The 14,408-nt window shown below is 34.9% G+C and overlaps 1 protein-coding gene across 9 annotated transcripts in view; it reads right to left on the reverse strand.

The window, feature by feature from the left end:
- The window catches only part of LOC145518869 (serine/threonine-protein kinase MRCK alpha-like), a 62,495-nt gene that overhangs the window by 29,884 nt on the left and 18,203 nt on the right, over positions 1 to 14,408 (reverse strand). For all 9 annotated transcript variants that reach the window (XM_081524000.1, XM_081524008.1, XM_081523991.1 and 6 more), the window contains one exon: positions 7,200 to 7,310. In XM_081524000.1, the coding sequence (XP_081380126.1) occupies positions 7,200 to 7,310 (111 nt within the window). The remainder of the gene's footprint in view (positions 1 to 7,199; positions 7,311 to 14,408) is intronic.

Consider the following 14,408-nt stretch of genomic DNA (forward strand, 5'->3'; position numbering starts at 1 on the left):
CAGAGCAAAAGTTTTTAATTTCAATGAAGTGCAACTTAAAAAAATTTATGTTGTGGCTCATGCTTTTGATTTTATATTTAAGAAGTTATTATCAAACTCAAAGTCACTGAGACTTTCTCCTATGTTGTAGTTTTGCACTTTAAATGTAGGCTTATGATCCATTTTGAATTAATTTTTTGAAGAGTGTAAGGTTTGTGTCTAAGGTTTATATTTTTTGCATGTGCAAGTCCAGTTCTTCAAGCACCATTTGTTGAACAGACTATCTTTGTTCCTCTGTATGGTTCTGGGCATTTTATTATATTTCATCGGTCTATTTGTCCATTCTTTTGCCTTAAAAACAATTGAAATTCTGACACACACGATAACAGGGATGAAATGTGAAGATACTATGCTAAGTGAAATTAGCCAGACAAAAAGGGACAAATAGTATATGACTGTACTTATATAAAATATATAGAACAGGCAAATTCATAAAGATGCAAAGTAGATGAGAGTTTGCCAGGGACTGAGGGGAAAGGAAATGGCAAATTATGGTTTATTGAGGATAAAACTTTGTTCGTGAAGATGGAAAATTTTGAGAAATAAATACTGTAATAGTTACATTCACAGAACACTGTGAAAGTACTTTATTCCACTGAACTCTACACTTAAAAATGAATAAATGGAATATTTTATATTATGTCAATATTGTTGTTGTTGTTCACTAAGTTGTGTCCAACTCATTTGTGACCCCATGGACTGTAGCCTGCCAAGCTCCTCTACCCATGGGACTTCCCAGGCAAAAATACCAGAGTGCACTGCCATTTTCTTCTCCAGGAGATCTTTTGGACCCAGAGATTGAACTCATGTTTCCTGAATTGGCAGGCAAATTCTTTACCACTGAGCCACCTACGAAGCCCTTATGTATATTTTCAGTTCAGTTGCTCAATTGTGTCCAACTCTGCAACCCCATGGACTGCAGTACGCCAGGTTTCCCTGTCCATCACCAACTCCCAAAGCTTGCTCAAACTCATGTCCATTGAGTTGGTGATGCCATCCAATCATCTCATCCCCTGTTGTCCCCTTCTCCTCCTGCCTTCAATCTTTCCCAGCATCAGGTTCTTTTCCAAAGTTTTTCACATCAGGTGGCCAAAGTATTGGAGCTTAAGCTTCAGCATCAGTCCTTCCAATCAATATTCAGGACTGATTTCCTTTAGGATTGACTGGTTAGATCTCCTTGCAGTCCAAGGGACTTTCAAGAGTCTTCTTGAACACCACAGTTCAAAAACATGTATATTTTACAACCAAATAAATAAGTAAATAACTAAATAAAGCTGATATGTGATAGAAGTGACATTCTAAATTACTAGGAGTTCATTGAGTAGTCAATGAATTGGGCCTGGGAAAACTAACTATCATGGTATCATGGTGGCAAAAGTCATATTCCTACTTCAGAGCAAACAAAGATATAATTTTCTATCGATTTAAGGACCTAAATGCAAAAAGCAAAACTTTAAATCTTTTTGGCACTTCAGGGACAGAAGGATAGGATAGAAATGGAATTGTAAGAAAACAATTAAAAACCTCAAGCAGTAAAAGGAAAGAGATCTATTTTACTAATAGAATGAAAAACCTCTACATGACAAAATGAAAGCAATAATTAGATACCACTCCATACCCATCAGAATTACAAAATTTCAGTGGTCTAGTAGTGGCAAGTGTCGACACGGGTATAAGGAAATGAGAATTCTTATGTGCTGCTAAGTGAGAATAGAAATTGGCTTTTAAAAACTCTATTCCCAGCAAGGTGAGATGAGTGTGCACAAGGAGGGTAATCTAAGCTAGTGACACAGAGCCCATGCAGTGTGAAAAGTGATGAGGTAGCTGCAGAGATGACAGATTGCTCACAGAGAACAGAGGTGACAGAATAATAAGTATATTGAGAGTAATAAGGAGCAAGTTTCTCACTGTCACAGAAAGAAGTTACCAGTGTAGAAAAGGAGAAAACTAGAATGAAACCTATAATGTTGGTTTGGAATTAGAGGTATAAATGTGTGTATGAACTCATAGTTTTTATAGGTAAGTAGTTAGATAAGTAGGTAGATGAGTAGGAGAGTAGAGATGATAGATGACAGATACACAGACACATAGATTTCTACATAGAGACTGATATATAAATATATTTTTCTCTATCTCTATCCAACAAGCATTCTGGAATAGTGACATACCATATCAACAAGCATACCTAACACCCAAACCTTGTCTTCTAAATACCATTTTCCACTAAAAGCAATCAGTGCTCCTTGGAGAGATGGCTAAATCCATGGCTGGAAAAATACAAGATGAGCTATACAACCATTTGAACACTAGAATAAATTATGACTATAATGGATTGTAAGCAATGGAGTAAAATGAAAAACTATGTGTCCATACAGATACTAGTAAATTGCAAATTGTTAAGAAATGTGGTACTTACTGCTTCAAAGTACCTCTATACAAAATACTTATTAATTACAAAGGGAAAAAAGTAATTTCACAGTGGACAGGCCTGGAAATTCCCCCCTTAGTGCAGAGGTCAAGTAAGCATGATCAGCAGTGGAATAAATCAAAATCATGTACCACCTGATAGCATATAAGGAGAAGACCACAGCATCACTTCTGTGATATTTTTGACAAACATGCATAACCTGAATCAAGTCACGAGGAAGCATTTGTAAAATGAGGGATATTCTATTCTACACCAGCCTATGATTTTTTAGAGTATCAAGGTAATGAAGTCAAAGAAAGACTTTGGCAAGATACTAATATAGCAAAGAGACTTCCATATGGCAAGAGACAAATGAGAGATGACAACCAAGAGCAAAGTACAATTTTGAACTGCTTTTTTTTGCAATAGTGGACACGAGGGGACAGCTGGTGACACCTGAAGGTGTCTGAGGATTAGATAGTCGATAGTGATGCATTAATGTTAGTGATGATGGTTGTACTGTATAAAATGTAGGAGAACATTCTTATTTGTAAGAAGTACAAGGTTAAGTATTCAAGGTGATGGAAAATTAAATGACAATTTTCAAATAGTCTAGGAAAAATAAATACCACACTTGAAGTATTTCTGTAAAATTTGTGACTGTTTCAAAAAATTAAAACAGTTGGCAAAATTATGCATTGAAAATATGCATTTCTATTAGCTAGTAACTAACAAATTCTCCCATATGTATATAACCAAGCAGGTCCCAACAGGCTCTTTGTAATAGAGAAATTGTAATAAGGAAAAAATACATCAATACATAAAAAGAAACATAATTATATAAATCATGGTTATATATAAATATATAAATAAGTATATTTATAACCTGGAATACTATACAGCAGTTAAAGATGAACTGTCTTGACATGAATAAATACTGTGATAATAGTACATTATTTTCACAATAGGGATATTATTCGTGTATTTTGAGCAGACCAAGCAATCTTTTGAAATTGAAGAACACATGCCTATGATATAAAACATAAGAGGGTGGACAGAAGAATGCACACCATTTCAAAATATCCGATCACCTCCCAGGACAACTCAACTATTCAGTATCATTCCAATTTTCTTTTTATCTGAACAAAAATGGCAAACTGTTTTCTTAATTTGTGGGTAATAAGTATATGGGCTTCTGATAGATTATTCCTTGTACCTTCCTCCATGAGAGAGAGATTATTAAAATTTTAAAACAATAAAATAAAATTGTTATCAAAATTTTAAATGCTCTGAGCAGAATTTGAAAACAATGTCTGACCTGGCTATAAACCACACCAAAATTTTCCAAACTAACCCACGTATCTCTGGGAGAACTTGCCACCTAGTTCCCAGGATTCTGAAGTGGGTAGCAAGAAACCCTACCCAGATTAACCAGGGTGAATGAGTTGCAGAGAAGGGAAATAACATTTCTGAAATGGAAAATATGAGCTGGCAGACACCAAACTGTTTGATTTCTGGAGGAAACATTTGCAGAGAGTCATGTTCTCTGATTATCATAAAGGGCCACAAAGAGCTGCTTTGTGTGCCATTATGTGAGACTAAAATTATCTTACATTTTAGTAAGAACAGTAGCAAAGTATTTTTTGTCTTGTTTTGTTTGTGGGTTTCTTTTATTTTTTTTTTCCATGATAGATGGCCTCAGGAGGACTATTTGTAGTTTTTGTTTTAATTTAATGTTAGAATACAGTGATTTATGGGCGCCCCTGGTAACTCAGCTGATAAAGAATCTGCCTGCAGTGCAGGAGACCCCAGCTTGATTCCTGGGTTGGGAAGATCCCCTGGAGAAGGGATAGGCTAACCTACTGCAGTATTGTTGGGCTTCCATGGTGGCTCAGATGGTAAAGAATCTGCCTGCAATGCAGGAGACCTGGGTTGGATTCCCGAGTTGGGAAGATCCCCTGGGGGAGGACACGGCAACCCACTCCAGTATTCCGGCCTGGAGAATCCTCACGGACAGAGGAGTCTGGGGGCTACAGTTCATGTCATTGCAAAAGGTTGGACAAAACTGACCGACCAAGCACAGCACAGCACTTGTATTATCAATCCCAAACTCCTAGTTTATCCCTCTCTGCCCTGCCCAAGTTTCCCCTTTGGTAACCATAAGTTTGTTTTCAAAGTCTGTGAGTCTGTTTAGCAAATGTATTTTTATGCCTTACATAATACCAGACTTTATGTTATGATAAGATTATGTAAAATATTCCTGTTACAGCTTAACTCCTTGATGTTAATTCAGTTTCAGTTCAGTCGCTCAGTCGTGTCCGACTCTTGGCGACCCCATGAACTGCAGCACGCCAGGCCTCCCTGTCCATCACCAACTCCCAGAGTCTACCCAAACCCATGTCCATCGAGTCGGTGATACCATCCAACCATCTCATCCTCTGTCGTCCACTTCTCCTCCCGCCCTCAATCCTACCCAGCATTAGGGTCTTTTCCAATGAGTCAACCCTTTGCATGAGGTGGCCAAAGTATAGGAGTTTCAGCTTCAACATCAGACCTTCCAATGAATACCCAGGAATGATCTCTTTTAGGATGGATTGACTGGATCTCCTTGCAGTCCAAGGGACTCTCAAGAGTCTTCTCCAACACCACAGTTCAAAAGCATCAATTCTTCGGCGCTCAGCTTTCTTCACTGTCCAACTCTCACATCCATACATGACCACTGGAAAAACCATAGCCTTGACTAGACGGACTTTTGTTGGCAAAGTAATGTCTCTGCTTTTAAATATGCTATCTAGGTTGGCCATAACCTTCCTTCCAAGGAGTAAGCGTCTTTTAATTTCATGGCTGCAATCATCATCAGCAGTGATTTTGGAGCCCAAAAAAATAAAGTCTGACACTGTTTCCACTGTTTCCTCATCTATTTCCCATGAAGTGATGGGACCAGATGCCATGATCTTAGTTTTCTGAATGTTGAGCTTTAAGCCAACTTTTTCACTCTCCTCTTTCACCTTCATCAAGAGGCTCTTTAGTTCTTCTAAAGCAATGAAAATAATGAGAGAACTTTCCCTGCCAGACCCTGTCACACCATGGACATGATTATCAGTTAAACTTAATATTAACTATTACCAGATACATATATATATATATAAAATATTTATATCACATATATTATATATATCATATATAACTAGTATATATCATATAATACATTACATATAACTTAATATTATAATATAATATTATATATCATATAATAGTTATATCATATATAAGATATATAAGTATATATTATATAATATATATTATAATATATGATATATAATTATATATAATATATGTAATATATATTATAATATAATGTATATAAATAAATATTATACACATCATATTATAATATATATAGTATGTAATATATGATATATACACTTATATATATCATATATGATATATACACTTATATATAGTATATTATATATTATATATGTATTATATTATATAATATATATTATATATCATTATATATGTATTATATTATATAATATATATTATACATCATTATATATGTATTATATTATATATAATAATATTATATATCATTATATATTATATAATATATAATAATATTATATATAGCATATCATTATATATTACATTACATATAATAATATTATATATATTATATTATATATAATATAATATAGTATAGTATACTATTATATTACTATTAATATACTATATTATAAAATATAATATATAATATACAATATATATTATATATAGTTACATATATTATATATGTATAATTATTACATATATATGATATATAAGATATAACATATATATATAACATATATAACATATATAACATCTATGTATATACATAACATATATATAATATATAAACTTATACATAATATAATATATATTATGTATATGTATACATATATGTGTATATGTGCATATATATAATATATGTATAATATACATATATTATATATGTAGTATACATATATAATATATGTATACATATATTATATATGTAGTATACATATATATGTATATATATTATATATTATATATAGTTTGTATATGTATATATATTATATACTTTATATCATTAAATATTATATATAATATATTATGTATAATATAATATATAATACATAATATATATAACACATACATATATTATATATAATGTATATGATATATAATATATATAACATATACATATATAATGTATAATACATAATATGCCAATATATAAATAATATATATAATATATAATATATATTATATATACATACATATAATATATATAATGATATATACATATATACATATAAGTATATAATATACATAATGATAAAATATACATCTAATGTAATACATATATGCATATATTACATATGTGTACATATATATGTATACATATATACACACATATACATATATATATGCACATGTACATATATGTATATATTATATATATGTATACATATATAATATATGATTATATATATAATACATGTAATACATATTATATTATATAATATATAATATACAAGGATATATAATATCATTATATATGATATATAATATATATTAAGGTAAACTTAATATTCTCTATAGACCGTTCTTATATAAGCAATGCATCTGATTAGAGAAAAGGTACTGTTTCTGAACTGGATTCAGTCTCCTTTTGTTTGGTACAAGTGAAAAGTTCTGAAGCAAATCTACCCCAGAGAGGTACCTTCACTGTATCTGCTTCGTCTCCACTATATGAAGATGGAGAAGTGGACCCAGAACTGATGTAAAACTTGATCTTTAGGTTCTGTTCAAATATATTGTCAACTGGATCACCCTAGAAAAACAAGTTAGGGAAAACAAAAATTCAAGAGATCACTGTATAGAATTCAGCACTCTTAACAGAAGTCATGAACATAACATTACTTTCCAATAATGGGTGATAAAACTGTAATTTTAGCATTTTTATAAGAAGTATGTCAACATGCAAAACTGTAGCCATAATCCTTCAATGGTGAACACAGCTGCTCCAACCTGCACCTCTGAGCACTTCCCTTCAGAATGTGCTGTTTCACATCCATCATTCCATTCCATGTGGAAGCACCATGACATTAAAAAAAAAAATTGAGCAGGTGGATTCCATTCACAGTGGATTATAGAGAAATGAATCAGAAACTAAAGATAAGAACTCTGTGCCTGAGGGCACCTAGCGAAGAGGTTCAGAATATGTCACCCCAAGTATGTCACTTTGGCATATTGATTACTTAAATTAAAGTACTTGAGAAACAGCCATGCAAGGACACTCTGACTCTCCTTTGTCTTCCTGAAGGAAGAAGGATACAAATCTTCCCTGAGCAAATCACCCTCCCTGTACCAGGAGGAGGGAAAAACTTTATCACCAGAAATATGGAATTCAAGGCCAGGAAGGCTGCATAAACAAAGATACGATTGTTAAATTACCCATATTTTCCTTGTTACTTCACCATTCATGACTCACAACCCAAATCCCTTTGTCTTATCGTTTCTTCACAAATATATTGTTCCTTTGCCTAGAAAAGTATAAAAGCTTCCTTACTCTGGTCGCTTAAGGTCTTCTTTCTCTTGGGAAGGCTCCCATGTACATGTAAAAATTTAACAGAATGTGTATGCTTTTCTCCTGTTATTCTGTCTTATGCAGAAGTCTTAGGCCCAGCCAGTGACCAATAGAAGGTAGACAAGAATTTTTCCCACCCACAGTGAATTAGGCATTAAATGAAAGTAAATGAAACTGATCATGGTTGTGTGACTAATGGCACCAATGTAAACCTCAAATAGCATAGAAATACTGGCACCCAGGGGTCAACATCTATTATGGTCAGAATTTTTGTGACTTTACTTTGGAAGATCATGTAGTGCATAATTTAGTGATTTCCAAAGTTATAAAGTTTCTTAAAATGCAGAGGCAGCTCCAGGATTTTTATATAAGTGAGGCTCAATCGGAAGATGAGGTGAAGCTATAGGTCAGCCTTCCTGGGGTTGCATATACACAGTGAGTGTTCACATGGTACTAGAGAGAGTTTTGCTGTTTTCTTTACACATAATGTTTAATATGCATGAGATGATGGTGGTGGTGGCTGTGGCGGCTTAAATCCCCAAATACCCTGTTCATTTTCATAGGTTGGATACCGTATCTTCCATTGTTAATTCATGTGACCACTGTTGTTAATATGACTTATTGTTCATATATTTTATTGATTTTTTTTTTTGGTGTGGAGAATTAAAAAGTTGGATTGATTCAGGTACAATTTTCTATGTGGCACAGTGATAAAGAATCCACTTGTCAATGCATAGGATGCAGGAGATGTGAGTTTGATCCCTGGATCAGGAAGATCCCCTGGAGTAGGAAATCGCAACCCACTCCAGTATTCTTGCCTGGAAAATTCCATGTACAGAAGAGCCCGTCGGTTACAGACCATGGGGTCCCAAAGAGTTGGCCACGACTGAGCAACAGAGCATGCACACACAGTTTTCTATGTGGCTAATAATTTAGAGATCAGCAAGGCTCCCAATAAAATACTTGAGCCTAACACTGTGTTAGTCGCTCACTCCTGTCCAACTCTTTGCAACCCCATGGACTGTAGCCCACCAGGCAACTCTGTCCATGGAATTCTCCAGGCAAGAATACTGGAGTGGGTAGCCATTCCCGTCTCCAGGGGATTTTCCCGACCCAGGGATCAAACCTGGGTCTCCTGCATTGCAGACAGATTCTTTACCATCTGAGGCACCAGGCTGGAAATTTAAAACCAGCAAGATTGGCAGTCACTTATTGCTAATAATATAATCAAGGCTATGGTCTTCCCAGTGGTCACATATGGTCTTGAGAGATGGACCATAAAGAAGGCAGAGTGCTAGAGAATTGACGCCTTAGAACTGCGGTGCTGGAGAAGACTCCTGAGAGTCCCTTGGACTGCAGGGAAATCAAACCAGTCAATTTTAAAGGAAATCAATCCTGAATACTCATTGGAAGGACTGATGCTCAAGCTGAAGCTCCAGTCTTTTGGTCATCTGATGCCAAGAGTCAACTCATTGGAAAAGTCTCTGATACTGGGAAAGATTGAAGGCAGAAAGAGAAGAGGGCATCAGAGGATGAGATGGCTGGGTGACATCACCGATGCAATGGGCATGAACTTGGGCAAACTTTGGGAGATGGTGAGGGACAGGGAAGCCTGGTGTGCTGCAGTCCATGGAGTTGCAAAGAGTTGGATACGACTGTGTGACTGAACAACATTGCTAACAGACTTGTTCCCTGGGAGGGCCAAGAGCATTACTGTAGGTATAAGCCAGCTAGATATATGACACAGCTACCAGCAAAACAAGTAGATAAGGAGTTAATTTACTCCTACCAATCAAGATTCCCTTCAGAAAGTTCTCAGTACTAGGTAATTGATCATGGGAGAGACCCATCTGTCCTCTCCCATCCCCTGAATCTTGCTTTTAAGCTTTAAATTAGGCAACATAGAGTGAAACCCTGAAACTCAAGACACCCCACCCTCTATACTAGTAAAATCAGAGCTCTTGGTCTACTTTCTCTCCCATTCTATCTGCCACCTTGTTGTGTGGCCCTTAGGTGTGCCATGTACCCTCCAGGGCCTGTGAGTGATCAATCATGTTCCTCAAATTTCCCTTATAGTTTTTACTTAAGTGCATCCTGCTATCATAATAAGAACCACAAGGCTTGGGCCAGACGCACAGTGGTCCCTGTGTTAATGGAGAGGATTGTGTGTGGCGCTCACTACAAGTACTATGGCCCAGGTGAATGCCCTGGGCATTCTTAGCCAAGAGCATCACTACCAACCAGCTGAGACTACAAAATGCAGACTTTAATTTTGCTCATAGTGTGTTGTCTTTTGTGCTTGACTTTTTTCACTCAACATTATGCTAATGAGATTAATTCATGGTGTTGTGTATAGCTGTAATTTATTCATTTTTATTGCTAAAGTGTATTTCATTACATTAATATAGCCTAATTTCTTTATTTCATTCATTTCGATGGACATTTGTGTTTTAGTTATTACAATTATTCTTCTGGCATAAAATATGCAAGCATTCCTACAGGATATATTTCTAGAAATGGAATTACACAATATGCAGATTTATATTTCTTCAAACACTCACCAACACTTGCTTTTGTAATCATTCTATTTCAGCGATTTATTTTCACTAGTGGCATCTCATGAGGTTTATAACTTTTATATATTCATTGTCTATTTGGATTTCCTCTTTTATGAGTAGCCTGTTAAATTTCTTGCCACTTTCCCATCAGGTTCACTGTCTTTTTCTTATTGATTTATAGGGCTCTTTATATTTCTAGATATGAGCTTTTGTTATTTGTAGTGTTGTAAATATCTATTTCTACTCTAAGGCTTGTGTTTGGATGATCATTTTTCACTGTTCTACAGTCCCAGTTTTATAATAAATTAAGTATTTCTAATATAAATTTTTCTGGGCACTGTCATACACCACTGGTCTATGTATCTATGTTTTTGCAAATACCATACTATTTTAATTTACAGATTGTAGTTTTATAATAAATCTTGAATTTCTGGGACTTCTCTGGCAGACCAGTGGTTAAGACTTCACCTTCTAGTGCAAGAGGTGCCTATTCCATCTCTGGCTGAGCAGCTAAGATCCCACAAGCCTTGTGGCCAAAAAACCAAAAACATAAAATAGAAGCAATATTGAAAAAATTCAGTAAAGACTTTAAAAATGCTCCACATCAAAAGCATCAGAGAACAATATGGAGATTCCTTAACAAACTAGAAATAAAACTACCATATCACCTAGCAATCCCTCTATGGGCATATACCCTGAGAAAACCACAATTCAGAAAGACACGTGTACCCCAGTGTTTACTGCAACACTGTTTATAATAGCCAGGACATGGAAGCAACTTAGATGTCCATTGAAAGATGAATGGATAAAGAACATGTGATACATACATATATATATATATATATATATAATATACATGTATATATATGTACATACATACGTATATATATATATATATATAATATACATATAGACAATAATATATATATAATGGACTATTACTCAGCCACAGAAAGAAACAAATTTGAATCAGTTGTAGTGAGGTGGATGACCCTAGAGCCTCTTATACAGTGTGAAGTAAGTCTGAAAGAGAAAAACAAATATAGTATGTTAATGCATATATATGGAATCTAGAAAAATAGTACTGATGAACCTATTTGCAGGGAAGGACTGGACATGCAGATGTAGAGAACAGATGTGTGACCACACTACAAATATCATGAAGAGAATAGAGTTTTATCAGGATTATATTGAATCTTGATATTTTATATTAAATCTTTAATCTTGATGGAATCTTGATTGAATTGATATATTATCAGTAAACTCAAACAGGGGCTCTGTATCATCCTAGAGGGGTGGGATGGGGAGGGAGGTTCAAAAGGGAGAGTATATATGTATACCTACGGCTGATTCATGTTGAGGGTTGACAGAGAACAACAAAATTCTGTAAAGCAATTATCCTTCAATAAAAAAAATAATTAATAAAAAAATGAAGAATTAATATCTTTATAATATTGAGTCTTTCAATCTAGTCTTATAGACTTACTATTTAACTTAGGCCTTTTCAAATATCCCTCTTTAAATTTTATAATATTCCTTCCTAGAAGCCTTCTAGCTATTGTTAGATTTGCTTCTAAATATTTGATTCCTTATGCTATTGTAAATGGTGTGTGTTTAAAAAGGTAATTGTTTAATATTCTAATATAATTACTTCATATTATTTAATATTCATAGAGATACATTTGAGTATATCGATGTGACATATATTTATTTCTGTATATTGACATTGTAGTCAACATATTCTGTACATATAATATACTCTGTATATTGATTTTTTAATACTGATACAGTAGTCAACCACCTTGCTAAACTCTTAATAATTCTAATAATTTATGGAAAAGATCCTCAATTTCATAATGAACTTTATGTTCATAAACATAAAACTTTTTTATTTTTTCATTTTTATACTTTTTTCACTTTATACTTTTCATTTTAAATTTTGTTCATAAATATAAAAATAGAAAAGCTTCAGTATTTCACCATTATACAGTCATATACATATATAATTATTATTCTATATATAATTATTTATATATATAATGGTGGCACTAGTGGTAAAGAGGGCTTTCCAGATGGTGCTAGTGGTAAAGAACCCACCTGCCAATGCAGGAGATGGTAAGAGACATGGGTTTGATCCCTGGGTTGGGAAGATGCCCTGGAGGAGGGCATAGCAACCCACTCCAGTCTTCTTGCCTGGAGAATCTCATGGACAGAGGAGCCTTGTGGACTTCGGTCCATAGGGTTGCAGAGTCAGACATGACTGAAGTGACTTAGAATGGAGGATAATAATATTATATAACATATAATAATAATTATATAATATTAAATATTATTATTATATATGACTTTTGTTGTTGGTGCTGATATTTTTGATCAGATAAAGAAAGTTGTTTTCTATTTCTAGATTGGGAAGAAGGGTTTTGCTTTTCTATCATAAAAGGCTGTTGAATTTTTTCAGATGTTCTTATGCTTTTATTGAAATTATATAATTTATATTTTTAATCCATGAAAATCAAGATGGTGGAGTAGAAGGACATGCACTCATCTTCTCCTGCAAGACACCAAAATTGCAACTAGCTGCTGAAAAACTATCAACAGGAGAATGTTGGATCCCACCAAAGAAAGATACCCTGTGTCCAAGGGCAAAGGAGAAGTCCCAACAAGATGGTATGAGGGGTGATATCGCATTTAGAATCAAATCTCATAACTGCCAGAGATGCTCGGAGGGTGCAAACAAAACCTCGTGTGCACCAGGACCCGAGGAAAGGTGCAGTGACCCCCACAAGAGACTGAACCAGACCTGCCTTTGAGTGTTTGAGGGTCTCCTGTGGAGGCACAGGTCAGCAGTGGCCTGCTGTGGGGACAGGGGTTCTGGCTGCCGCAGACCTGGGAGGCACAGTGTGTGGCATAAGTCCTCTTGGAGGAGGTTGCCATTAGCCCCACCATAGAGCCACCAAGCCTATGAACTGTAGACCAATTATACCAAAGAAGTTCTTGCACTGTTGCAAAAGTTCTAGGGCCCACAACAGATTTTCCAACTTGGTGATCCAGCAAACAGACTGAGAACCCTCTGGGAATTTGACTTTGAAGACCAGTGGGATTTGATTACAGAACTTCCATAGGACTGGGTAAACAGACTCTTGGAGGGCCAAACAAAATCTTGTGCACCCGAGGACCAGGAGAAAGGAGCAGTGACCCCACAAGAGACTGAGCCAGACTTTTAATATTTTTAATCTGTTACTGTGTTATATTTTTAATCTGTTACTGTGTTATGTTGATTCATTTTCAAAAGTGAAACTTTGTGTATCAGTTCAGTTCAGTCACTCTGTTGTGTCTGACTCTTTGCAACCCCATGGACTGCAGCATGCCAGGCTTCCCTGTCCATCATCAACTCCTGGAACTTGTTCAAACTCATGTCCATCGAGTCGGTGATGCCATCCAACCGTCTCATCCTCTGTCATCCCCTTCTCCTCCTGCCTTCAATCTTTCCCAGCATCAGGGTCTTTATAATACCAAATTGATCATGCTGAGTTATTCTTTTTATTGTGTTTAGCAACTATTTTTAAAGACTTAAAATTTTTTTCAACAATTTCAGGATTTCATGAGAATTCCCACTGTATAGCTAAGAGTATACAAAAGGTCAGATTTGGTATGTGTATGGTGCAGATGTTCTACCATTGGGCAAAAGTGATGAAGTGTACTGAAAACAGTGTATATAATCTTTGAAGTGTTCCAAGGAATGCCATGGCAATCAGCACAGCTGAAGCCATGCATGTTCTTGTTA

This window comes from Giraffa tippelskirchi, chromosome 1 (assembly GCF_054371585.1).
Source record: "Giraffa tippelskirchi isolate mGirTip1 chromosome 1, T2T-mGirTip1v1.2.pri, whole genome shotgun sequence".
Classification (NCBI taxonomy): Eukaryota; Metazoa; Chordata; class Mammalia; order Artiodactyla; family Giraffidae; genus Giraffa; species Giraffa tippelskirchi.